At 48.9% G+C, this 26,361-nt stretch overlaps 1 protein-coding gene across 9 annotated transcripts in view; it reads left to right on the top strand.

Moving 5' to 3' along the window:
* The window catches only part of NAV2 (neuron navigator 2), a 378,822-nt gene that overhangs the window by 339,251 nt on the left and 13,210 nt on the right, over positions 1–26,361 (top strand). For 7 of the 9 annotated variants that reach the window (XM_012756707.2, XM_012756722.3, XM_012756702.3 and 4 more), the window contains 12 exons: positions 5–88; positions 470–581; positions 1,917–2,062; positions 5,122–5,294; positions 11,885–12,038; positions 13,232–13,394; positions 14,142–14,242; positions 16,795–16,890; positions 18,629–18,797; positions 21,924–22,159; positions 24,333–24,487; positions 24,688–24,759. In XM_012756707.2, the coding sequence (XP_012612161.1) occupies positions 5–88; positions 470–581; positions 1,917–2,062; positions 5,122–5,294; positions 11,885–12,038; positions 13,232–13,394; positions 14,142–14,242; positions 16,795–16,890; positions 18,629–18,797; positions 21,924–22,159; positions 24,333–24,487; positions 24,688–24,759 (1,661 nt within the window). Of the gene's footprint in view, positions 1–4; positions 89–469; positions 582–1,916; positions 2,063–5,121; positions 5,295–11,884; positions 12,039–13,231; positions 13,395–14,141; positions 14,243–16,794; positions 18,798–21,923; positions 22,160–24,332; positions 24,488–24,687; positions 24,760–26,361 lie in introns of those variants that run through there. The other 2 variants (XR_012918953.1, XM_076002103.1) reach the window with 2 other exon arrangements.

Genomic DNA, 26,361 nt, shown 5'->3' with positions numbered 1-26,361 from the left:
CCAGGCTCACCTTGTGGCAGCCTTTGAACAGAGTCTTGGAAACATGACGATCAGGCTCCAGAGTTTGACCATGACAGCTGAGCAGAAGGTGAGGCAGAAAGGAGGCTTGCTTCCCTCTTTGCTTGGAGTTGTGGACAAACCTAAAAATATTATTCTCTTTCCTTTCAGATCATTGTGTAGATTTTAATGTACTTCTTGAACTGTCAGAATTTAATTATAAAGAGTAGGTAGATCTGTTGAGGGAAAAGGTGGCTTAAACTGAGTGATAGTAATGGCATCAGTGACAGATCCTGTAGTCATATTCCTATTTCTCATGTGTTTGTTTATTCCCTTTGAAAATCTCTCCAACCAAGTGTGTGAGTCAGAGGTTTTGTTGAACTCCCTCGTTCCCTACCCTCCCGCATTGAAGCTCAGTTGAATTCTGCACAGAAGGGTTTTAGGATGACCAACAGTTCTTTCTGTTCCTCAGGATTCAGAACTGAATGAGTTAAGAAAAACCATCGAGCTGCTGAAGAAACAGAACGCAGCTGCCCAGGCTGCTATAAATGGAGTAATTAACACACCGGAGCTCAACTGCAAAGGTAAAGTAAAAGAAACAGCCTTTAAACAAACGACCTACCTGCCCTTAGGAGCCGTCCCCTGACAGTATATGATGCAACCTCCCTGCTAGAGGGCGGATGGCTGGATAATTCAACCCTGTGTCAGGTGTGCCGGTCCTAGAAGGCAATACACCTTTAATTAGGTCACTCTGGCCTGTGTGAAGATGACTATCATAGTTCATCTTCTTCTCTGACAGGTCTCAAAAATGGAAGAAAATACATTTCTATTGGCAGAGTGTTTTACAGCCCTTCATTTTACTAACACTTTTATATTTGCATGCTGATATGTGGGATAAACTGAAATAGTTCCTCCCTTATTTGTCCAGGAAAACATTTCTGAATGAATTGCTTTGTCCTTGTGTATCTTAGCTGGGGTAAACAGAAAGAATGTGGGTGTGCCGGTGAGTTTCCTCCTGCAGGAACAGTATTAACAGTAATAGTAACAGAAGCAGTATTGATAGCATTCATGGAACACTTACCATGTTCTAAACACCATGCTAAAGTGTTTCAATGATTTAATTTATCATCTTGTTTTCTTCCCACACTGTGAGTGTGATGCTTGTCCTTTCCTCATTGTACTGTTGAGGACACTGGCTTGCAGAGATGAGGGTCACTTCCTGAGGTCAGGGAGTAGTAAGAAACAAAAGTGAACGAGAACCTGAGTCTGTCTCAGTAAAACCGGTGCCCTCAAAGACCACGCCTTAGGTATAGTTCCATCCTCACGAGGAAAACCATCCGCAGGCTTTGTCGGATGTCGGTCATCTTCAGGGTCACTGTTCTCTTGGCTCTTGGGCCTTCTGAAAAAGTGATGATAGGGTTGAAACGGGAAAAAGTGATGATAGGGTTGAAACGGGAAGGGTTAGCAAGAGCTGGCCAGACAGAGCTGAGGGAAAAGAGCACCCGGGCAGAGGAACAGCACGGGGAAGGGCCCTGAGACAATGTGGGTTGGCACTGCCAGGGACTGCAGGAAGGCCACTGTGGCAGGACCCCAGAGAACGGAGGAGGGGCTGATGACAAAGGTGACTGCTGCTGTAGTTCACAAGCACACTCTCGAGCTGGTGTTGGGGAAATTCTCCCCAAACCTCCCTTGACTTCTGTTTTGTAAAGTGGGGGAAGGTAGACCTCATCGAGTTGACTAAAGAGGACCTAGCACCCACCTACCCAAGGATCTTAAAACCAGCAGTGGGAACAGAGGCGATGTCTGTGTAGAAAACAGCCAGTGCTTGGGTGTGTGGATGTCACTGGCGGGGCCATTCCCCGCAGTAGAGGACAGGGCTTAGGCTGGCACCTGCTCACGTCCCTCGCTCTGGTGTCCAGGAAACGGCCCCGCGCAGTCCACAGACCTGCGCATCCGCCGGCAGCACTCTTCTGACAGCGTCTCCAGCATCAACAGCGCCACCAGCCACTCCAGCGTGGGCAGCAACATAGAGAGCGACTCAAAGAAAAAGAAGAGGAAGAACTGGGTGAGTGTACCTGCACGCGCTCTCCCGGGGGCTGACCCACAGAGTCAGCCTCGCAGCCAGCAGCCCCCAGATAAAGCCCAGGCCAGCTCTCAGCTGCAGAACACAGTCCTTTGGACGTGGATCCAAAGAAAGGGTCTGTGGACAGGTTCTTACTAAAATCAATGTCGTGCTCAGCAAAAAACACTGGAATTTATAAAATCACCACCACTTCGTAGTTTTTTTTTTTAAATCTTTCATGAGACTTTATGTGAAGTACTCATCTTTCATTTCATATATGTGTCATTTCTTTCTCATTATATGTCCGCCACAAAGTTCCAGGTACTAGAACAAAGTGACTCTTAAGTGGTGTCTTCCTAATCAGTTCCAAAGTGCTTTTTTGAGCTTATATCACTAGTTATCCTATTGTTAACAATAATCTTTAGCTGTTGTTTTGTTGTTTTGTTTTTTGAGACAGAGTCTCACTTTGTTGCCCAGGCTAGAGTGCCGTGGCGTCAACCTAGCTCACAGCAACCTCAAACTCCTGGGCTCAAGCAATCCTGCTGCCTCAGCCTCCCGAGTAGCTGGGACTACAGGCATGCACCACCATGCCCGGCTGATTTTTTTCTCTATATATATTAGTTGGCCAATTAATTTCTTTCTATTTATAGTAGAGACGGGGTCTCGCTCTTGCTCAGGCTGGTTTCAAACTCCTGACCTCGAGCAATCCGCCCGCCTCGGCCTCCCAGAGAGCTAGGATTACAGGTGTGAGCCACCACGCCTGGCCTTTAGCTGTTGTTTATATAATTGCCTAGGATAGCATCAAACCAACCTGCTCTTTGAAAACGTTTTGACCATGTCCTATAAATAAAAGGTTCATAATGTCAATGTTAGGAGTTAGTGAGTAGCTTCAAACTGGGGGTTGTACCCTGATATGGGTGAGTTTAATTAAATCAGTCTCTGTTGTAGTGTTTTCTCCATGTGTTTGTAATCCCAGTGAGCTACTTGAATTTCTGCACTATGGTCTTGAACAGTTTTCCCCACCCTACTGGGAAAGTTTCACCCTACTCAATCCCATCCTCAGTTTATAGTTTTGCCGTTGAGGCTGCAGAGCTCTGATGGACATTAGCTGCTCCCTGTCATTAGGCAGGAAGATCCCAAGGTGTTGGTTAGTGCTGATGGCATCATTTCCATAGTAGCTTCAGTGTCCTCATTCACTGTGTACACTTCTCACTCATTTTATGTTATCTTGGATGGGTGGCGAGGTCTGGTGACAAGTTAGGGATTTAGTCATTTCAGTCATTGATGACTTGCATTGGAAGCAGGCAAAAAAGGCAGTTCAGTGTGACCCTCTCCTCATTCTGAGTAACTATTTTTGTTTAAGTTACTAATGGCTTTTAGTCAACACATTTGCTGTGACTAAACAGAGAGGATTAACTCATCTTGCTCTCTCTGTAATACGCGATAAATATGGTCTGATTTCAAATTATCAATTTGATGAGAGAAATATTTGCTAAAAAGATTTGAAAAATAGTGGTTATCCTTCTTCTTGAATTCAAGAAATGGAACTTGTTTTTTGTTGCTTTAAGGTGACTTTTGGTTATCAGTAAAGTCAGGGAATAATTGGCATCCTCAGCTAATCCCAAAGCTTAATTCTGTCTAATCTTTGTAATCTCTTCTACCTGGCTTTTTACCGGAGGTAGAGGCAGGAATGTAGGTTGCTAGTCTGTGTGTCTGATCCTTCTGTTTCTGTGACTGCTCTCTGGAAACATGATCAGAAGGAGAAAGTGGGAGAGAAATGGAATCTAGACTTGCCCACAAGCTGGGCCTGCAGTTTGTGGTGGATGAAACACATCGATGGGAGGAAAACCTAATCGATTTTCAGAGTGCCCCATTTTCCGAATTTCTCAATGGCTAAGAAAACCCCCAGAATCTATTTCCATGAAGAAAAAAGGCTTTAGAAAAGGGAAATTACTTTTTAAAAGACCTTTTTTTTCCAAGATGAAACATTATTTTTTTGGCCCAGAAAAATAAATGCAGATGATGGCTTTCAGAGAAGACATTGCACTTTCATTCTTGATGTTCTCCTTAGAATTTTCAAGGCCATCTCATGGTCTGGGGAAATAGTGATATACTAATTCCTTTTTCCAAATAGAGTTAATACATTTCTTAAAAATGGATGCCCATTTTTTGAGTAACAAGTGAGACAGCTAATTTCCTGCTTATTAGATTATCTTCTTATATACGAGGACAGCAGGAATTCCTGAGTAGATAAGTCAAAGAGCCATGCAGCCATCCGGGGCCAGTGCAGCAGTAAAGCATTGCTCAGGATAGAAGGCATTCTCCTCCCACCAAATTAAAGCACAGAGAGATGACTGAGAACAGACAAGAGGTGAGAGGCAGCCGTTCCAACCAGACAGGGAGAAGCTGGGAGAACAGGAATTGTAGGGGACTCCCTCCCTGCTATCCCCTTCCCTTTATAATGGAGGAAGATGCCCCCAAAGCTTTTGATGACTCCTGCCCTCCCGTAAACCTCCTCTGTGTGTGGTGTTTATTATTAGCCATGTTGTGTCTGAAAGTCCGAAGCTTTCCCTGTCAGTGGCTTTATCTGTTAAAAATTGTCTTTTTTCCTCCCCCTTCCCCATTTTTGCTTGCATTTTCTCTGGCAGGTAAATGAGGTAAGCAAGACCGACTTTAATATCAGATACCAAGCTAACCCATCCATTGATATGACTAACTTCATCCGCATCCGTCACCGTGTCTGAGCATCCTGCTTTGTTGCTGTGTAACCTCCTCTTCCTGACATCCATCTGCTGAGCCAGGCTCTGTCTTGCTGTTGGCATCTAGTCTTGAGCCAAGAGTAGGCATGGAATGTTACCCACAGGTTCAGTCCTTTGAGCTGTCAACACCAGATAACTCTTCTTCCCTTAATGCACTGATTCAAGAGAGCTGTTGGGAACCTTTTCCACTGGTGGGGGGAAAGTGTGGGAGAACTAATAGCTTTCTTGTGTGCATGTCCCTGTTTTGCCAAGGCCTAAGCGTTGGCTGCAGCCCCCTCGAGGCTGACAGTCTTGTCTGTTCAGTTACGCAGCTCCTTCAAGCAAGCTTTTGGGAAGAAGAAGTCCCCCAAGTCAGCATCCTCTCACTCAGACATCGAGGAGATGACGGATTCTTCGCTGCCTTCCTCGCCAAAGTTACCGCACAACGGGTCCACAGGTTCCACCCCGCTGCTGAGGAATTCTCACTCCAACTCTCTGTAAGTCCGTCTGTCAAGGTCACTCTGGTCAAATGTCATCTTTGGCCTCTAGAACTCTGGAAAACAGGCATGGCGAGGACTCCTGTTATGATACATCTGCTCCTTGGGATCCTTTATGTTTTGCCTCAACAGGAGTGTGCATATTCTTTCCGAGCTTTAGCACTGGGAGGGTTGAAAGAGAAAGGAAATAATAGGTTTTAGTTCTGGTGATGTCAGTGTCTGTAATTAGCTGGCTGGCCTTAAGCAAGTTGCTCAACTCTCTTTATTGCCATATCTTTATATGTCAAATTGGGATAATGGCGGTTGTCTACGTATTTTATCCTAAGGCTTGAACAAAGTAAATGAGTATAACAGAGCTTGCTTCCTACAGCAGTGAGAAAGGCTGCCTCTGCCCAGTAGGGCTGAGTGCCTTTTGAGACCATGGTGTACCAGGAACACGTTAGTCTGCAAGGGAAGTTATCAGCGAGACGAGACAGTGGGAGGAGAGGAGAGTTGTAGCTGTGGTCAGCAGAGCCACTGAGATAGGACTGGGAAAAGACCTTTGGCTGTATAAACTTCAGTTTCCTCATTTGTAAAAATGGGGTTAATTCCGTCTACCTCAGTGGATTCCTGGGAGGGCCAAGTTAGATACGGTGCATTAGGGCTTCTTTCTTCCTGTTCCATCTTCCTTCATTCTCAAGAAGCGGCGTCTACGGGGCTGACCCTAAGTCCACTTAACCGGCCAGCCCACTGGAGTCAGCAGCTTGCATAGGTGTCCTCAGGCTTTCCACTTGGGTACAGGGAGTGCAGGGAAGACCAGCCTGTCCAGAGGCCAGGTCTTTGTCACCTGCCAACTGTATGGAAGAGAGGAAATGGAACGTAGGGTCACTGCTTTTGAGCAGCCCCACCCGCCAGTGAAACATGGCCCTGTCAGGATCTCCATTTCACCTGATTAGATTATCAGCTCCTCTTAAGGAGCACCCTAGTAGGAGGGTGGCCACGGGATGTGTACCTCTTTCCGTGGTGGGTGAGGGTAACAGACTGAGCTGCAGAAGGAAGGGGAGCCCTGAGGCACTGGACTGCAGCGTGTCCCTGCAGTGCCCAGCCCCAGCGCCGTGTGTTTTCTCGAGTGAAGGAGTAAACGAATGACTGAGAGAGTATGTGTGCTGTTAGACCTGCAGAGTGCCTGAGAAGTAAATAAAGACAAGTTGTGGGCTGCACATGGTGGCTCACACCTGTAATCTCTGGGAGACTGAGGTGGGAGGATCGCTTGAGGTCAGGAGTTAGAAAGCAACCTGTGCAAGAGCGAGACCCCGTCCCTACAAAAAAAAAAAAAAAATAGAAAAGTTAGCCAGGCGTGGTGACATGCCCCTGTGGTCTCACCTACCTGGGAGGCTGAGGCAGGAGGTTGGCTTGAGCCCAGGAGTTTGAGGTTGCTGTGAGCTATGGTGACACCATGGCACTCTAGCCAAGCTGACAGAGTGAGACTTTGTCTCACAAAAAGAAAACAAAAAACAAAAAAACCAAGGTGCCTGTGACTCTCACACGTGCATAATCCCAGAGCATCCCTGACCAGGAGAAAAAGAAATTCATCCTGTCTTCATTTACTGATTTAAACTTTCAGTCTAGTGACCTGTGGGAGCAGAGCACTATTCCAGCTGTTCTGAAGAGAACAGATTCTCCAGCCCTGGGAGACTAGGGACTGGTGACAGTCATGACACAGTGCAGGTCATTCCGCCCCTGAGCTCCGCTCTGTGCAGGCACCATTCTCAGCTCTGGTGACAACAGTCTACAAGACAGATAAACTTCCTACTCTGATAGACCTGGTACACCAAGCAGGGAGATGGATGTTAAATCCTGAATAAACTAGAAAAACCAGATAGTGCTAAGGGTTAATGCTGTGAATTAAAATAGTGCTGGACTGCAGAGTACCTTGGTAGCAACCTTAGATGGGGAGGTCAGAAAAGGCCCCTCTGAGGAGGTGACATTGCAGCTGACATCTGCCCGGCAGAAGGAACCACGGAGTTAGTTCTGGTCAGCAACATTAGCTGCTGTAACAAACTCAGCCCAAAGCACAGTGGCTTTGCCAGTGACTGTTTATTTCTGGCTCCTTGCAAACCCAGTGCAGATATTCCTAGGCAGCCTGCCCTGTGGCCATGGAGGCACTGAGGTTCCTGCCGTCCACGGGGCCCCCGTCCTCCGCTCAGCACTCTGGGCCCGGCCAGCGGGCAGGGAAGGGGAGAGAGGGCAGAGGATCCTGCAGGGGGGATTTATGGACCAGGCCTGGAAGAGGCACAGTCCACTGAGCGGGACTCAGGGCCGTACCACCTGCAGGGAAAGAAGTGAAGATGGAATTGGGCTTTGGTGACCACATAGCAGCCTCTGCCACTGCAGCCCCCAGTGAGCAGGGCAGCCTTCCTGACCCAAGAAAGATAGAACGTCAGGAACCTAATGTGGAGATGGGCTTCCTGTGTCTGAGAAGGAGAGGGATGGCCAGCAGGGCTTCTCCATGGCGGGAAAGGAGGCCACAAACAAAGGCAGGGCCCAGCTAGAACACATAATGCTTTGAAGTGAATGTGCGTGTGACTGCATGTGTCAGGGGTAGATGGGGGGAAGTTTGGAGCAGGAATGTGGATAATCTGAATTAGTGTAAAGGAGTGTTGGGAAGGAAGAGTGGAGGGAGGGAGATCACCTGGAGGCTGATGTCCATTTGCCATTATTTGAACACTGCAGTCACACTGTCCTCAAGGCCTTTGCCCTCGCTGCACCTTCAGCCTGGTCTGCTCTTCCCTCAAATATTTACTTCCTTCAGGTCTCTGCTCAGTGTGACCTTATGAATAATGTGTTGCCCATTCTACCTGACATAAAGCAACAGCCCACCGCCAGCCGTCACTCCCCTTCGTCCCCTTGTCCTGCTGTATTCCTCACCACTGCACATGTTACCACGTGACACCTGGTGTATAGATTGTCCTTGGTTATTTGTTCTCTGTCCCCTACCCCAAATCTGCAGTAGAGGCTCCGTGGAGGTAGGTACTCTTGGTTTTGCAGGCACTGAAATATTTGGTGGAATGAATGAGTGACTGACAGTGGTGATGAGTTCTGGGTGGAATTAGGATATATTCTTGAAGAAAAGCTGGCAGTGCACGGTGACGGATCCGATGTGCAGTGTGAGGGCAAAGAGAAAAATAATCCTCGGATATTCTTATGCTTGCAATTGGAGCACCTGCTATGGGTGGGAGACCCAGATGGGGGCAGGCAGGGGTCAGCAGCTCTGGTCTGGCCACATGAAGTTTGGGATGCCCAGAAGGCACCCATATGGAGATGCTGGCCCGGAGTCCTGGGAGGTACAGATCTGGGAGACACGGACTCCTAGGTGGTATTGAAAGCTGCGTAGCTGGAGGAGTTGTCCGAGGGGCTGAGTAGAGAAGGAGACCAGGGGTGCAAGGACTGAGCTCGGGGGCATTCTGATATTTGAAGTTCACAAAGGGAAAGTAGAGCAGCCGGCCAGCCAGAGCAGTGGGAAGAAACGTGGGAGCAGAGGGAAGAAACCATTGGGGGAGGGAGTAGGAACTGGGCCAGAAGCAAAGGGTGGCCGAGTAAGCAAGGGGAGAGTGGTGGTGATGCGCTCCCTGAGCAGGACCTCTGCTCCCGAGCCACTGTCCCCAGAGGGCGGAGGCAGGGCAGACTCCTGGCTCCCCACCCTTTTCCTACATTCCACGGCATCCGTGGACACTGGAGATGTTTGTTTTTGGTCTAGTTTTCCAAAGGGTGGGCTAAGAGCATGTGCTTATTTCTAACCTTGGAAGGTTTGTAAGAATGTGCAAATCTGGATGTGAGAGGGAGTTCAAAGAAGAAACCAAAGGCAGAGGGGTTGGGCTTAGAAAATTCCCCAGCCCGTGGGCGAAAGGAATGGTAGTTGTGGGAAGGCGTTTCCCATACTTGAGGCATTTAAAATTAGGTATGCCACCAGCCCTGCATCTGGACAAGACAGCGGGAAGAGGCCGGAAGAATGGGTTAGAGACTGAGTAGAGAAACATGTACGTCACATTGCTTCAGTGAGTGGACAGGCATGTACCGAGTGCCTACCAGGTATAGTTCCAGAGCAAGGCTCTGGAGCTAAGCACACATGCCAGGTCTGATCCTGCCTCTGTCGTTTTTAAATAGTGTGACTTTGGGCATGTCATCTCTATGCCTCTGCCTCCTTATTTTAAAGATGGAGGTAATGGCAGCACCTCTTCATGGAATCAGTAATGTATGAAGTAAATGAAATAATACACTGCAAATGCCTAGCCCAGGCATGGGCTCAATACATGTTCATGTACAACTCAATACATGTTCATGTATTGAGTAAGCATTTGCTGGTAACCTATGATGTGTGTTGGTCAGTGTAATTAGTAGCCAAGCAGATGGTCACCTACCTGTTAAGTTCAATAAAATCGTCAGTGACAGCATGAGTCTACTCAGGGCCAGAACCAAGAGAGAAGGCTGTGTCTTGAGCAGTGGAGTTAGGGACTAAAACTTAGTTGAGGCTGTTGCAAAAACTTGTTTTCAACATCGCTCTATGTTGTAGGACATCCCTGTCACGTGGCCTCGCTAGTGTGTGTTTCTAAGCTGGCCAGTTTTGGAAGAGCACAGGTGGACCTAGTATTTCCAACACAGACTTTCTTCATTTTAGTTTGCTTTCCTTTGTAAAGTCATTGTTTGGCCAGGCTCTGCAAAGCAACCATGTGACATATATCACACAGAGTGGGTGCCGAGGAAATATTGTCTCTCTTGCTGAGAGAGCTTTCTGGGGAAAAGGTACGGACCACGTGAAGGAGACTTGAGCAAAGTGCCTTGGTGGGGACAGACCGGTCGGAGGCAGTGTGAACCAGAACAGACTGTTCTCTGCAATGAATCGGAGCCTTCCAGATCTGTGCAGGGCATGGTTTGGCTAAGACCAGAGTGTCACAGTGGAATTTTGTTCAGACTTTATACTCCATTTAAACCAGGAAACCATAGTTCTTTCAAGAAAGAACCAGTTTTTACAAGCTCCTCTTGCATACATCCCAAACAAAGAAAACCACACTCTAGAGTTAAACCTTACAGACCACAGGCTGTTCAGAACACAGAGAGCTGGGAAGGAAAGGATGATCTGAATTCTGAAGACATTTCTGTCTTGCTAGCCCCTTTCATTTTAAATCTGTTGGCCTCCATTTCTCCTGGGTGTGAAATGGAAATAATTACATGTTCAGGAGTTCCTTGGATTTTTCAAGATTTTGAGGCTGAGAAGCTTCCTTGGTTACTGACAACTTTTATTCTCTTTGTATCTCTCAAATCAGAATAGTTCAAGTGCAGGTCAGGAAAATAGCAACAGAAAGATTTGGCCATTCAAGTGTTTTTCTTCTAGTTCTTTCTGCCCCTGAAATACAATTGCATCTCTTTTAGCAATGTTACAAGTCGTTTTCCTTTGGCAATTAAAATTTCCACACCCTCCACCGTTGTTACAGGTCAGATTTTGTTTGGCTCCAAATCCAGCACTTGGGTCTTGGAGAGCAAGCTTGCGTGATCATTTACTTCTGCAGAGATCACATGCTCATCATTGCTTTCAGACATAATCAGCTTCAGCTTTGTAACTTTATGAACTTGGGGTGGGGAGCAGTTGGTTTTTTGGGTTATTTTTTTTTTCTTTCTGTCTTCAGTCCAAGGAATGTGAAAGCTTTCTATTCTGATTCACCCAATACCCCAGATCCTGTGACCTTTGAAATTCACAGACCTTTTTTTTTTTTTTTAACAGAACTATCTTTTTCAACATTGCAATTCATTGTGACTTTTGTGGTCATCCATTTCGTGCTGACTGCCAGGTGTTTGAAGAGCAAACCTAAGTAATTCAGTAGAGCACAGCTAGAAAGACCACCTCTTAAGAAGGAGGAACTTAACAGGGTCCGACAGCCACCTGGATCTGGTGCACAGCTGAGAAAGGAAGACATTAGCCAAGCCATCGTAGAGTTTTCAGATATAACCTTGGCTTTTAAGCCACATCATCCTCTCTGGTCTCCAACTCCCTGAAGGTGTTTCTCTTCTTGCCACGAGTGTATGATCAGTGGGGGGATGGGGAACTACAAAAACTTGCTCTTTAGACATTTTCAGGGGAGTGAGTTTTTAGAATGTGATCAGAAAGACTAATTCCTTCCACCCATATCTTTAGATTTCTTCCACATTTTAGCAAATAAAAATCAGCCCTCAGCTGTCTAACCTTGGAGTTTCTAATCTTTAAAACACAGTTGACCTTGCTTCCCTGAGTGAGGTCAGAACTCAAAGGCCACATGGCGTCATCACAGGTCCCCAGCTGTGTACACACAGGGCAGGGGGTGGGGATCAATCCCCAAAGGTCACTACTCTCTTTCGCCATCTCCTGCTTACCCCTAAGTTATTGGCATTTTGCTGCAAGGCACACCAAAGCCATTCTGATTGTCAGAGCTCTGCAAACCAAGTGTAGATAAGTAATCTGTGAATTTCAGGTGCTTTGGGCACCTCCAGGAAGCACCAGGCAGCTAGTTACATACAGTTACTGTGAAATAAACATGGTGATTGACGTGGCCCAGTGGTCAGTAATGTTTCTCTTTTCCCAGGATCTCAGAGTGCATGGACAGCGAAGCCGAGACCGTCATGCAGCTCCGAAATGAGCTGAGAGACAAGGAGATGAAGCTGACAGACATCCGCCTAGAAGCCCTCAGCTCTGCCCACCAGCTCGACCAGCTCCGGGAGGCCATGAACAGGATGCAGGTGAGCGCCCAGGAGCATAGGCTGAGCCCAAGGCTGTCGGGGTAGGAGCTCCAGGAGGCTGCTGTCTGCCAAGCCCCAGGGCAACATCAGAATCTGGTGGCAGCCCTCTGCTTTCCCAGCCTCTCCTCTGTCCCTCCCACACATTGCTCAAAGACCAGTCTTTGGAAAGAATGAGGATAACTATTTGCTCTCTTGCATGAGACTAGATTCTCCCCGACTGCCTGTGGCATGCAATACAAGCTCCTTCACCTGGCCTTCAAGGCCTTTCAGGGGTTCCTTTTCACTCTTAATCCACCCTACCCTCCCCAACTCAATTTTCTGACTCAGTGGCCAGATGGAGCCGCTGACAGCTCTCTTTGCTTGCCCTGGGAATATCTGTTTCGTACTGTTCCCTCCACTGGGAATATCCCTGTGCACATCAAACTGGACCCTTCCCCCAACACTCAGCCTGGTGCCTCTGCCTCCGCAAAGCCTTTCCAAGTCTTGCAGCAGGAAGAGTTAGTGCCCTCATCTTAGTATTCCCGTAGGTTTGTTCTTATGGCCCTCTCACCTTCTGCCACGGAGTGAGGACATTTGGGGTGCTATTTTTTGCATCCCTTTTTCTGGACACAGCACCAGTGCCTTGCACATGGTAGGCTCTTCATAAATATTTATAGAATGAAAGACTCCTGTGGAATATGCTAACTGGCACATCACTGGAAAGCGGTGTTTCCCAGAGGAGGTTCCCTGAATCACTCATTCCATGAGAGGCTCTACGAAAGGAGAGCTCCTTGATCAGATACGTTTGGGAAATGCTGCACTCTGTGCATGTCTCTCAGATTCACAGCACGAAGCAGCTCATTAAAGGTTCTGAGAAGTCCTGCGGTAAAGAAGCCTATCAAAGCCAGAGTTTCACAAACTTCTTAGATCCTTTAGATGCTTTGCCACCTAACACTCAAGCAGCAGACTGGAGGAAACATTTCAGAGGTCTTTTCAAAGGCGGATTCTCTGAAAGGATGCACCCTCTCCTGCCAGACGTGTCCTGTGTATACAGCAGAGGCAGCAAACACTGCCGAATCTCTCTGATGGTGTTACTTGCCTTGCTTGTGATATGCTACCTGGTTCCTGCAGAAAACGTTCAGAGCCCTCCTCCAGAAAAGGCTTATTCACATAAAATCCACCTAGTGAGTGAGCTTCTCCCTTAATCTTTGCAGAGTGAAATAGAGAAGCTGAAAGCTGAGAATGACCGGCTGAAGTCGGAGTCTCAAGGCAGTGGCTGCAGCCGGGCCCCCTCCCAGGTGTCCATCTCTGCCTCCCCGAGGCAGTCCCTGGGCCTCTCCCAGCACAGCCTGAACCTCACTGAGTCAACCAGCCTGGGTGAGTGGCTCACGGGGCTCGGGGGCAGGACCAGACCTGCACCTGACACTCTGGTCTCCAAGCGAAAGCCCCAAGACAAGTAGCTACCAGATCAAACGGAGAGGCAACAGGCGTGTGTGCACTTTGGGGTGTGTGTGTTTGGTGTGTGTCTGCTACCAACATGAGCCCAGCCGTTAGACCGCTCTCATGCTTTGCTCCAGCACCCCAAATTCTCCAAGCCCTGAGCTTGGGTCCCCCTCACCCACCATGCTGAGTTCTGTTTGATCCATTTTAAGACGCTGACCTGCAAGCTGAATGCTGCGTACAAACCCTACAGTCGCAGGTCCCAGTCGGGGCAATGGCTTGGTCTATGGTCTTCCTGCCTTCAGGCTGGATCCCAGGCTGGTGCAGTCATCAGTGAACACACTCTAGGTTTTCTTTGTAAGCATATCAAGGCTGACGCTTTTATTTTTTATCCATGATGCTGCTACTGCTATCGTTTTGGTTGAGTCTCTCCCTCGCACTTCCATTCGGCCAGGTGCATCGTCAGCCTGCTGGTTCCTTGGTTGGTCCACCGTTGGTTTCTGTGACTGCGTTCTCCATTGTGCCCTCTCCCCCTCCCCCAACCCCCACCCCACCTTCCCCCCGCACCCCCTGCACCCCGACACCGGCTTTGTCCCGCTGCTGTGCCAACAAGCAGCGGGGGTGTCAGGAAGCCAGCTTTGCCGTCCCCATGTGCCTAAGGCTGTTGATGTTTTCCATTCGCAGACATGTTGCTGGATGACACTGGTGAATGCTCGGCTCGGAAGGAAGGAGGCAGGCATGTTAAGATAGTTGTCAGCTTTCAGGAGGAAATGAAGTGGAAGGAGGTTAGTTGGATCCCTTTCCCTGCTCTGCCTGTCCCTCACCCAGGTAGAACTACCTAGCTTAGCGATTCAATCATAACACCCGGTCGCCTCGGAGCCTGAGGCGAGTTGGAAATACTACTAACACTTCTCTCGACTAACCGTGGTCCCCGGCAGCATTTGACACAATTAAACCGACCGAATGGCATTTCCCCTTCTCTCGTGTTTGACAGTTTAATAAAAAGTACTAAAAATGGTCCCGCACTGCACTTTCCTATAATTAACTAAACACTGACATCCTTCAGAAAGGGCTTTTCTGAATTTAGCATATCCCTAAAGCACTTCAAAGGCAGCTGTGCACATTTAGGGTACAAGGTACAGACATAAGCTGGCTGAGTTCAGCTGACCAAGGGCACGGGTCTTGCAGGTCTTCAGGGCAGCTGGCAGGGCAGGCGCTGAAAGACGGAGGCAGCCAAGTGCCAGGAGCGCTCAGGTGGCTGGCAGTGGGGCCGGGGGGCATCGCGACTCACCGAGGCTAGGAAACCTGCGTTTTCTGAGTACAGTGTCTGTTCTCCGCCAGGGCCCAGAAACTTCTGGAGTCTTCACCACTGCCAGAGACAGCTTTGAGGTGGGGGTAGGGGTTGACAGTGAAAGTTGAATTTTAGTCCACGATTAACCCAGTGATGCTCTGAATGGTCATCTCTTGAATAAATGGGAAAAGGTTTCATGAGTCAGCATGGGAACTTGAAAAGTCCCAAGCATGGGAACTTGAAAAAGTTCCCATGAGTTTTTTCTTTGCTGTTTCTTAGCGTTTCTAGCCAATATGCTGTTGTAGCTCCCGACAGCTGGGGAAACAGCACTGCCCACCAGAAAGAAGCGTCTGCAGCCAGAGGTGTTTTTTGTTTTGTTTTGTTTTGTTTTTTTGCCAGGGGATTCCACTTTGTGGCTGGCTTGCAAGCTTCATCGAAGGGGATAAGCCCAGAATTTTGGAGTGTCTGAGGGTTTTAGCATATCTGTCCTAGGAAGACACAATAAATAGCTCCATTTAAAAAATGTAGCTAATGGAGTGATTGACTATCAGGGAGGGGATTTATTCTTTTTTTTTTTTTTTTTTTTGAGACAGAGTCTCGCTTTGTTGCCCAGGCTAGAGTGAGTGCCGTGGCGTCAGCCTCGCTCACAGCAACCTCAGACTCCTGGGCTCGAGCAATCCTCCTGCCTCAGCCTCCCTGGTAGCTGGGACTACAGGCATGCGCCACCATGCCCGGCTAATTTTATATATATATATCAGTTGGCCAATTGATTTCTTTCTATTTATAGTAGAGACGGGGTCTCGCTCTTGCTCAGGCTGGTTTTGAACTCCTGACCTTGAGCAATCCGCCCGCCTCGGCCTCCCAAGAGCTAGGATTACAGGCGTGAGCCACAGCGCCCGGCCTTGGGAGGGGATTTATTCTTACAGCATTCTTATAGTAAATGCACATGATACCTGTGGATGCAATTTATTCTAGTGATTATCAATATGAACAGACAGAGCTTACATCTTACAAAAGTTTACAAGTCAAAGACTGTAGCATTCTAGATCGCCATGGCATCCAGATGAGGTTGGTGGACGAGGGGTTGCTATTTCCATTTTACAATTGAGAAACCCAAGATAAGCATCACTTACTTGAGGCCACAAGGCAAGTGGTGGGGTCAAATCATGTCACTGCAAGACTGGTGCTCTTTTCTCTGCTGATTTTGCTTTAACTGCCAAATGCCGCTGCCTCCCTAACTCTACATTCTTATGAGCCTGTCAGATATTCTAAAATGTAGTAGAATGGAACCTTCTATCCGCATTTCTTTAATCAGTGTGGTAGCTCCCATTATGCAGAGCCCTGTGGGCGGTGATGCAAAAAAAAAAAGTAGAAAAAGATTATTTGGAGGGTGACCTTCCTGGAGTTTTACTAGTTTTCAAAATTAAACCTGTGTTAACTTTTAATTACAAGAAAAGCAATACATGTTATTTAAAAACAAAAAAGGAAAAAAAAAAAAATAGAAACACATTCTGTCCTGTAGATGTTTAAGATCTAGCAAGGATATAAACTTGATATATAAATAAAAGAAAAATACCCAAAACTAAATATAAGTAAGTACAGAATATATTATTATTTAAGTTGTAAATAGAACCTTGGCAGCAATGTAAGCTCTGAGCCTGGTGGGGTTGATCACTGAAGGCTTCCTGGAAGAGGTGAGTTCATAAGCAAGGCTTGAAAAGGGAGAGAGACGGCAGACAGCAGTGAGGAGAGTATTGCAGGCAAGGGGTGTGTGACCCGTGCACTGTACACACTTAGTGGAAGTTTCCAGATTCCAGAGAGGAGATCCTTTCTTCCCGACCCATGGATTCCTGTTTCAGAAGTAATGCAGGGAAGAGTTTTAAGACTGTTGCATTCCACCTAAGTTATACCTGATGTTGAAACAAATAGGACTTTTGTTCCCTTCTCAATCCACTGGCGGAGTTCTAAGGCAATCTAAGTCCTCTGCTGAACTGAGTCGGATGAGATCCACCTGTTTTTCACCTGCATACATTTCCTTACCCTTAGGATTCCAGACCACACGTCTTTCTCATTGGCTGCATTGGAGTTAGTGGCAAGACAAAATGGGATGTGCTCGATGGGGTGGTCAGACGGCTGTTCAAGGTAAGTGTTTCAAGGTGACAGGCACGCAGTACACCTGACGTGGGGGCTGGGGAGGGGGCGAGGCTGTGTGCTGAGCCTGGCCATGTCTCAGGCCTGTCCCCTCCTCCACATCCTTATGCTGCTGAAACTTGTTCCCTGGCCCTCAAGGGAATGGAAGGATGATGGTAAGTACAGACTGGTGATTGGCCAAGCTCTTTCCATCTGCCCTTCACAGCGGTTGGCCGGCTAGTGAGAGTCACTGGAGCAATTATTTGATCCTCGTGTGGTGAATTACTAATGGTCCAGATCTCTCTTCACCTTAGAGTTGTGTCTTATTAAGTATGCTTTGGGGTATATGATCTGCGGCTGGGAGTTGGCCATCAGATTTCTCTCTTGCATTTTGGGGGGATTTGATCTGGCTTGCCCAGCATCCTGTGCCAACCCTAGAGTCTCTGATTCGGGCTACAGGTGACATTAATGTCTGATCAATGGCCAGTGTCAAGGATGTTGGCACACTTATTTCTCTATTCTTTCTAACCATATCGTTAGATTGAGTGTTTACCATAGGAAAAATAACTAATGAGTACCAAGGCGAACCTTGTAGCACAACGTAATTTGAAAGAAGCTTTTGGCACATTTTTTCTATTTTCCTTAAGTCAACAGCCATAATGTTCGTTAATTATATCCCCTGTGTAGTAATAATAGCCCACATTCTTTTGTGCCAGAGAGCATGTTAGGCCTGTATTTTCCCATTTAAAGTTGAGGAAAGTGAGGCTCAGGTTGGGGTACTTGTCCAAGGTCAGGGATCTAGAACTAGACCACGTTGGTCTAACTTCAAAACCTTACTTAACTAGTACTCCATGGTCTTCTCTCTAAGCATGTAGATCCAGCTGGCTTCATACTAAGTTCTGTTACTTGACCAAAGACTGCTCCCCATCTTGGCGTGCCAGTCTGTAGAAATGTAGCCAGGCAAGAAATACGAATAGCTCAGGACAGACCACTTCTCCTACCCAGGCCAAACCTTATCTCTGCTGGTGGCTAGTGGGCCCATCCTTGGATTAGACTGACGACAATTTGGGCTGAAAAGAGATGCTGGGATGACCTAGTAATTGAGGAAATGAAACCGTTCAAGGCCTGTCACTGGGATTATACCTAAGTCATGGTGTGGCCACCACATACATCACCCATGGACCTTAGTGTTATGTTTACTGACCTAAAACCTTCTAGTCACTCACCTAAGAGGGAACACTTTCCAGATTAAACACACATTTTCCTTCTTAAAAATCTAGAGCTGACTTTTTTTCTGACAGCCCTGTATTTTGTTCTCTTTCTCATCGGTATGATCTTTGAGCCAAAAGAAGAGGATGGTAGAGAGATTTCCTGTCGGAATCACTTTTTCATGAATTTTCCACACCATTCGCAGGCCCCAGTGCCTTGGAGACTTCAGCTGAACTTGGGGAAAGCAGCCTAGCTCTTCCATGCTTGGTTCCTCTAGACTAAATGTCCGCAATCTGGTTGGGGGGTTTATTTCTCTTCCCCATTCCTAACCAAATAAATGCATATTTTAAGAGGCCCGAGATACTAGGGCATTATCCCTGTAGAAAGGCGGCTCTTCTCCCCCTCGTTCCGCGGCTTGATTTCAACTCAGACATCATCCGAGAAGGAGGAGAAGATGGTCGTAAATCACCCAATGAAAACATGAGTCATGGGCAGATTTCAGCCACATCTTTGACAGGGTCTTTATTTTTATTTTTTCCAGGAATACATTATTCACGTCGACCCGGTGAGTCAGCTGGGGCTGAATTCAGACAGCGTCCTCGGCTACAGCATCGGGGAGATCAGGCGCAGCCCCACTTCCGAAACCCCCGAGCTGCTCCCCTGCGGCTACCTGGTGGGCGAGAACACGACCATCTCCGTGACGGTCAAAGGTAATTTGGCCGGTCGGAGAGATTAGAGCTTTCAGGAATTGCTGTTTTTGTTTTGCGACTTGGCGTGGTCAGTTGTGGCCACACTTTTGTTTGTGCGTATGTATGTGGGTTGCTTTTTTTTTTTTTTTTTTTTCCCTCTCTTCTACCACAATTACTCTTACCTAAGCAAGTTGGACAGTCTTGTGCTTTTTCAACCACCTTCGGAAACAAATAATTTTCATTTATTGCTACAATTATATAACAAAAGGTCCCATTAGCCTTTATGGTTCTGAGATGGTGAAATCTTAATAACCCTGTTGAAATGGGGCTGTACCAATAGCAATGAACTTGTCTTGCCAGCAAGCCTTGGACGTGGTCCATCGTAAAGATGGGGAAACCACGACTTGCTGTAGGCTACAGAGGAGTGGCTGTGAGCATCCTGATGAAACTGCTACAGCTCCGACCCACGCACAGTGCTGCAGAGCTTCCGATTGCCTCATTACCCGGAGATGACAAACCCCAGGCCAAAGTGTGTTCCTTGGAACTCTAGGTTCACGGAGTTCTCTGCGGGGGGGAGAAAAAAGTTTCATGGCCAAATAAGTCTGGGAAGCTACATCATTATCCCTTTCGGGTTTGGGGGCCGGGGGACAGGAGTACACTGGTACATTAAAGGCTCTGTCCTATAACGTCCTAACTCCTGCTGTTAAAGAGGCTGTTTAGTCCACTCTGTTCCAAATTTATTTGACTACAAAACTGCATCATTTCCTGAACATTATGCACCACCTGAGTAATAGACTTTTATAAATACTGTATGTACTGGGCTCATTCTTTGTGTTGTCTTGTTATTAACTTCCATGGAAGGCACAGATTTTCACTCAGTTTTGACAGCACAATTTCCCAGCTGTCCAATGCAAGTTTTATTTCCCGGTTGGCAGGGTTTCCCCAAGCCCCCCAGCATTTTCCACCAGCAGGAATTGAGATTTCGCTCTGCAGGCGGCAGATGGCACATGTTAAGCCTCACACAGCCTTCTCTTGCTGGCAAGTGAAATTCCACAATTGTGCCCTTGGACTACAAGTGACAGAAACCAACTCAAAAGTAGCTACAGCAAAAAGGAAATTTACGGGCTCATGTACCTGGACAGTCCAGGAGTGCACTTCAGGCACAGCTGGATCCAGGTGCTCAGACAGTGTCGCTGGGACCAGGCCTGCCTCAGCTTTGCCCATCATGGCTGTGCTTATTTGAGCTTTATGTACATGGTTGATGAAATGGCCTCAATTCATTCATCTAGCTTCTCGGAAAACGTAACGGAAAATTATTAGGGGTGACTCTGGCCCACCATGAGTCAAATGCCCATCACTGAATCTGTCATTGTGACCAGAGGGAGAATTTGACCAAGCCTGGTCACAATCCTACCCTTTTGGGTGGATGGAGGGGCTGGATCAGCTTCACTTGAACCCCCTGGAATGAGCTCCCAGGAGACAGAAAGAAGACTTATACTCTTCAGGGACGCAGAAAGGGGTGTCAGGCACACCGGAACAACTGTCCCTGGCAAGAGCCCGTTAAGGAAAGCCCTTTACGTCCTGCGCTCAAATTGCATTTCCTCCATGCCGCCAAGCGTGGGTGGTGCACTTGCTCATCTTACAAGTGAGCATTACAAAGCACCGAGGGGTCAAAGGAATGCCCTCTTGCTGAGACCAGACCAAACCTCTGTAGAAACAGTAACTAGGTGATCTGCCACCAGTGGAACATGTCCCTCCGCAGAGCCTGATCCGTTGCTGTTGTCAGCACATCAGGTGTTCGCATCTCCTGGGATCAGCTCGGGTTTACTTTTCAGTGAAACCTGACTCTTCTCTCTTCCTGGAGTACTTAAAACTTACGCCTTCAAGGCACTAAAAACCACTCCAGGATTTGAGCTGAAAGCGTTTCATGAGCTGCAGTGATTCACTTCAGTAGTAGTAGGGGAAGGGGGTGTGATGGCGTGTTCTGAAGTGAGTTTGTCACCAAAATAGTCACTCCCTGGGGGTTTTATGGCAAAAGACTGAAACAGCGGCATATATGCAGAGGGGGGTGTTTTAGAGTTTTTCTCCTGAGTTTATTGTTGTGGCTGTTATTGAGTTTAGACTAAAGACCCCATGCGCCATACTTTGCATCAGGTTTGAGCCAGCGTAGGCCTTGCTGAGTTCAGTAGCTGGAAAATCTTAGGCCTCTCCTCAGCAGATGAGGCATTTGGGGACCTTCATCATGATCATTCTAGAACACTCACTGCATTTAGGGGTTACTGTTGGTTGGGGTAAGATTAGAAACAAGCATATAGATGCATTTCAGGGGGATCTGCTTGCAGCGAATGATTATGTGGAAGGACGATGCTATAATAAAACAAACCCCCTTCGGTTTATTTTTTACTTATACTGATTTTCTTAAGGATAGTTTTTAAACAGAATCACCTTAGGTTCTGGACAGGTAACCTTGGATGGATCTTCTCTTGAAAACAGTATCAAGAAATTAGCTCGTGTAAAGCCAATAACCCTGATTTGATGAAGTTCCAGGCAGGAAAGGGGAAAGATAAGTTTCCACTTGTTAAGGATCAAGGGTCCAGTATGTAGCATTTTAGCCTAGGTCCAGAATCAAATGGTCAGTCCCCCCTTGGATTTTTTTCTCATTTTAAAGATAAAAGTTCTGTTGCCTTCGTGGTGATCTTAGTGTGGCTGGCAGTGGCGCCTGGCATGCAGGAGGGGACAGGGTGAAGAAGAGGCAACCTCGGGGTTCTGGCAGACACAGTAGACAAGACTCAGTTTTGGTTTGGGCAGATACTGTAGTAAATCCAGACAGGCAAGCAGAGCCCAGGGCCTTTTGAATTCTGCACAGGACAGATGAGGACTGGGAGCCCAACTATTCAAGGTGAGTCTAAATCTGGGAAAGTCATCCAAGACGGGAGCCAGAAGCACATGGCACTTTTGAATAGGGAGGTGACTTCCTGGAGCAGTAGCAGTCTGCTCTGAGCCCCCAGTGTCCCTGGGTGAGAAGTGATCTCAAGTGAGCTGCTGAGGAAAAGGAGAGCCTCAGGTCCTGGCAGTCCCAGTTAGGCGAGCACAGAGAGCTACCATTTCGACGGGGCTTCAAACACTTCCTGTGTCTCTCCAACGCAGGGCTCCCGGAGAACAGCCTGGACTCACTGGTGTTCGAGTCCCTGATCCCAAAGCCGATCCTGCAGCGCTACGTCTCCCTGCTGGTGGAGCACCGGCGGATCATCCTCTCCGGCCCCAGCGGCACCGGGAAGACCTACCTGGCAAACCGACTGTCGGAGTACATGGTGCTTCGAGAGGGACGGGAGTTGACAGACGGGGTCATCGCCACTTTTAACGTGGACCATAAGTCCAGCAAGGTGAGAAAGTCGTTCTGAGCCTGCTGCATTTTTTTGGCCCTTTGAGCATTTGATGCCCCCACCATCCTGAAAGGAAAGCAGCATTTCCTAGCATCTCCTTTGGGGCTTCACTCAGATCCTCCCAGCAAGTTCCATCTGTGGTTAAGTCGATCTAGTTCAGTTATGATCCTCAGTGCTAGTAGTTCTTTAAGATCATTGCAGGATACATCCATTTCAATTGACCAACAATTTCTCGTGTGCCTATGAGGTGTTACTGATTTTCCAAAATAAAATCAATCTTCTTTTATGGAACAACAATAGCAATAACACTAATAACACAAATAACAACAGCAGCTCGCATTTGCAGACTGCTTGCCCTGTGACCAGCAGCCTGGCCTTCCCACTGTAACACCTTCAAGGGAGTAGTTGTCACTATCCCTGTTTTGCAGAGGAGGAAACAGAGGCTTATGGCAGCTTAGTCATGTGCCTACGACCACTCAGATGGTAGCAGCAGATAGGGTGGCTCCTGCTTGACGATGGAGACCTGTTCAGATGGAGTCCGACCTTGTCCCGGCCAAGGGTTGGAAAGTGTTTTCTTAGACCTGTTCATTGTTTCATGCAGTGAGAATGGATGGATGATCAAAGGTGGGCTGGAAATGGCTCCTTCGTCTTAAGGATCACCTGGTGTTCCTGAAGATGCAGTTCCTAGCCCGCACTCCTAGATGGTCTCTTCCACTAGCTTGTGCGGGGCCGGGAATCCACACCCTCCACATGTTCCCCACGTGGTTTGGGTGCAGGAGCAGGATGAGAGAGAAGCGCTCGGAGCCCCTCTGTTGAGAGCCTTGTTGTGGGTTCGCGAAGGCTCCCCAGGCACCATCTCGGCCCCCACTAGCTTTCCCCTTAGCGGGGCCCCCTCACATGGAGCATGGTCACCAACCATACACCACAGGCCTGGGTGGGCGGGGAGGGCGCCAGGTGTCAAGGAGCAGGAGCCCCGTCCTTCTCGGAGGTGCCTGGGGCCAAGAACCCAAGGTAATGAGGGATTAGAACCAGTAACTTAAAAAGGTGGGCTTTCTCTCCTGCTTAACAAGCCATATTTTGATTTAAAAGAGAGGCCTGGGGGCAGGGGTCTGTCCTTGTAGGAGGTGGAGGAAATGTCACCCACCTCTGCACAGCAGGGCTAGCGTCTGGGGCATGCTGGTGTGGTGTGGCACACATTGGGCAGGCACCCGGGTCGGGGCCCACCCCACTGCTTACCCCCGTGCGGTCTCAGGCCAGTCACCTGGTTTTGGTGTGCCTCAGCTTCTCCATCTGTAAAATGGGGGTGATCATAGTACCCGTCTCATAGGGTTATTGGAGGGGCTGCAGGAGTTCCTGTGTGTAAGGCCCTGATCGCCCTGGCCGGCTCTAAGTGATACCAACTGTCATTATGGTACAATAACGTCAGGCAGTCATTCTGAGTTCTCCGGCAGGTCCTCACCTTACCTTTTTGGCCTTTTCCTCTGTTGCGTCATTCTTCTTCTTCCTCTTCCTCTTTGGGCATGCATCCCTCCCTCCAGCATGCTGGGCTGGGCTCTAGTCCCAGCTGAGCCAGTGCCCCAGCCATTCTTCAAGGTTAAATTCAAAGCCTTCCCTTTCAAGAGGACGTTCCCAGGTCCCCGTTGCATACAATCTCGTGTCCCCTGCGCTGCTCGTTGTGTCTGCCATGACACTAATTGGCAGGCGTGGGGCCGGCTCCTCTGCTGATTGATCGAAGTCACCTGTGCACACGGCTGTCAGGCAGGTTCCAGAGAGGGACTGAAATGTATAAGACACCTGCCTTTGGGGAGCCTACTGGGAAGTTGGCATAATAGGAAATATCAAGAAAAGTAGCATTTCTCGAGAAGTGGTAGAGCAGGAGTAAAAACCATGCGTATGCGACTCCACAGCGCTGTGCTCTTGCCCTAGGCTCAAGGTTTTCAGCCATCTGGTGAATGCCAGCAGGCAGGACCAGGCCTTAGTCATCCCTTCCCCACGCCGCATCCCCCGAGCACCGCGCCGATGCCCCGTACCCGGCAGGCACTCAGAGCGTGTTCATAGCTCGGCGTCGTGAAGGGCGGTGACTCTGCCTGCGCTGGCCTGGGCGAGGTGCAGGCCCTGAGCAGGTGAGTCTTCCCTGGGTGCGTCACCAGCTCGCCCTCCCTGCCCTCCGCAGGAACTGCGCCAGTACCTGTCCAACCTTGCCGACCAGTGCAACAGCGAGAACAACGCCGTGGACATGCCCCTGGTCATCATCTTGGACAACCTGCACCATGTCAGCTCTCTGGGCGAGATCTTCAACGGGCTGCTCAACTGCAAGTACCATAAATGGTAAAGGCCAGGGCCGGACCTCACGGCCCCTGGAGAGCGTGCCAGCCCCGACGGGGAGCTGTGCTCGCACGCCAGGCGGGGCGGGGAGGCGGCTCGCATCCACTTGCCGGGACACGCTGACGGCGCAGGCCTCTGCGAGCACCTTGTTCTCCGGCTCGCCTTGGACTCACAAGCCTTCTTTTCCTTTATTTCCCCCACAGCCCTTACATAATCGGCACAATGAACCAGGCTACCTCTTCTACCCCCAACCTGCAGCTTCATCATAACTTCAGGTAAGTTTTCCCCTTCCCTTCTCCAGTGAAATGTGGCATCGCAAAGAAGGGAAGCAAGAAAGGGAGAGTAGAAAGGCCTTTGTTAAGTGTGTGTGCTATGCAAGGTATCGTGTTAAGTATTTTTCCCAGCTTCACTCCGTTGAGCCCCACTTCAGCCTCAAGTAATTACATTTAGCATTCTCAGTTTACAAATGGGGAAACTGAGGCCCGGAGGCTTCAGTGACTTTGTGAGGTCAGTGGCAGAGGTGAAATTTGAGCCCAGGTCTCTCTGCCTCTGAGCCCCGCTGGGGCAGTGTCAGGGAGGCAGCTCTGGCCGGGGGCTGTAGGCACCCTTGCTGCCCCTGCACGTTACCAGCCGTGTGTCTCTCTGTCTCAAGTGAACAAGAGCAATGACAGCTCTTACTTATAAACGTCCCCACGTAGCTAGCTGGGTGTCGGGGCCTTCGCGTTCCAGCTGTCGTGACTCCTTGGTGGCTTGTCTGCCGCTCCTGCTGCAGCACCACACCAGTGCTGTCTCCAGCCAGGGCAGAGGAGGACTGCTCAGCTCAGGCTGTGTGGCTGCGTGCCTTGGCATCGCTAGGCTCCCTCTGCCCTGCCCTCCAGCTCTCCGGCCTGGGCCCTCTCCTGGCTGCCCCCCTCCCCAGCTCACGTTCACTGGCCACTGCACAGGCATCTCTGGGAGATCTGTTGAAAGTGGACCTGCATGTGATTGTCAAAGAAATGTCGACTCCTCCAGCGGCACTGACAGCATGCCTCACCTCCGCATTCCGGCTGTCCTGGCCTTGTCCGTGCTGTCCCGTAAATACCCGTTAAGCCCGCCCTCCTCCCCCTCCCCCGTCACTGCGGCATCATCACCCAGTGTGCCATGGCCGTGTTTTCTAATGAGTACGCCAGGCCATGCTCTGCGCTGTGGCAGCCAGAGTGCCATTCTAGCGCGCACATCTGACCGTCGAACTCTCGCGCTTCAAGTCCATCCATGGCTCCCCACTGCCTGCAGAATGCGATCCAGCCTGCTCGGGCTGCAGGTCGAGTCTGACCTTCGGTTACACTGAAGTTCTGGCAGTTTCACCACATACCCGTGCTGTTTCCACACCTTTGCAGAGGCTGCAGCCTGCACTCCGCCCCCGCCCCAGCACCTGCTCCTGCCTTTCCTTGCCTGCCCCGTCGGCCACCCAGTGTCAGCCCAAACGTCCCCTCCTCTGAGGAGCCTGGCCCGATCACCGTGGTCTTCGTCATATCTCGTCTGTCCCTATGCTTGTCTGCCTCGTCCACTGGCCTGTGAGCTCCTGGGGAACAGGACTGTGTCTTAGTCATCATTGTGGCTCCGTAGCACGAGCCTGGCACTAAGCACAAGGGGCAATTTCTCCAAGTGGTTAGAGCTCAGCCTCTGGAGCCAGACTGTCTTGGTTCTAAGCTTATCTATGAACTAGCTGTTTGATCCTTGACAATTTCCATAACCTGTCTGTGCCTCGGCATTTCTATCTGTAAAATGGGAATGGTGGTACCATCCACAGCATAGGGCTACCACGAGGAATTGGGAGTTAATACACATGGAGGATGTTTAGAACGGTGTTTGGCACACGGTGAGTCCTGTTATTAGCA

The sequence above is a fragment of the Microcebus murinus genome, chromosome 4, assembly GCF_040939455.1.
Source record: "Microcebus murinus isolate Inina chromosome 4, M.murinus_Inina_mat1.0, whole genome shotgun sequence".
In the NCBI taxonomy this organism is placed as follows: domain Eukaryota; kingdom Metazoa; phylum Chordata; class Mammalia; order Primates; family Cheirogaleidae; genus Microcebus; species Microcebus murinus.
This window is presented reverse-complemented; position numbering and strand designations above follow the sequence as displayed.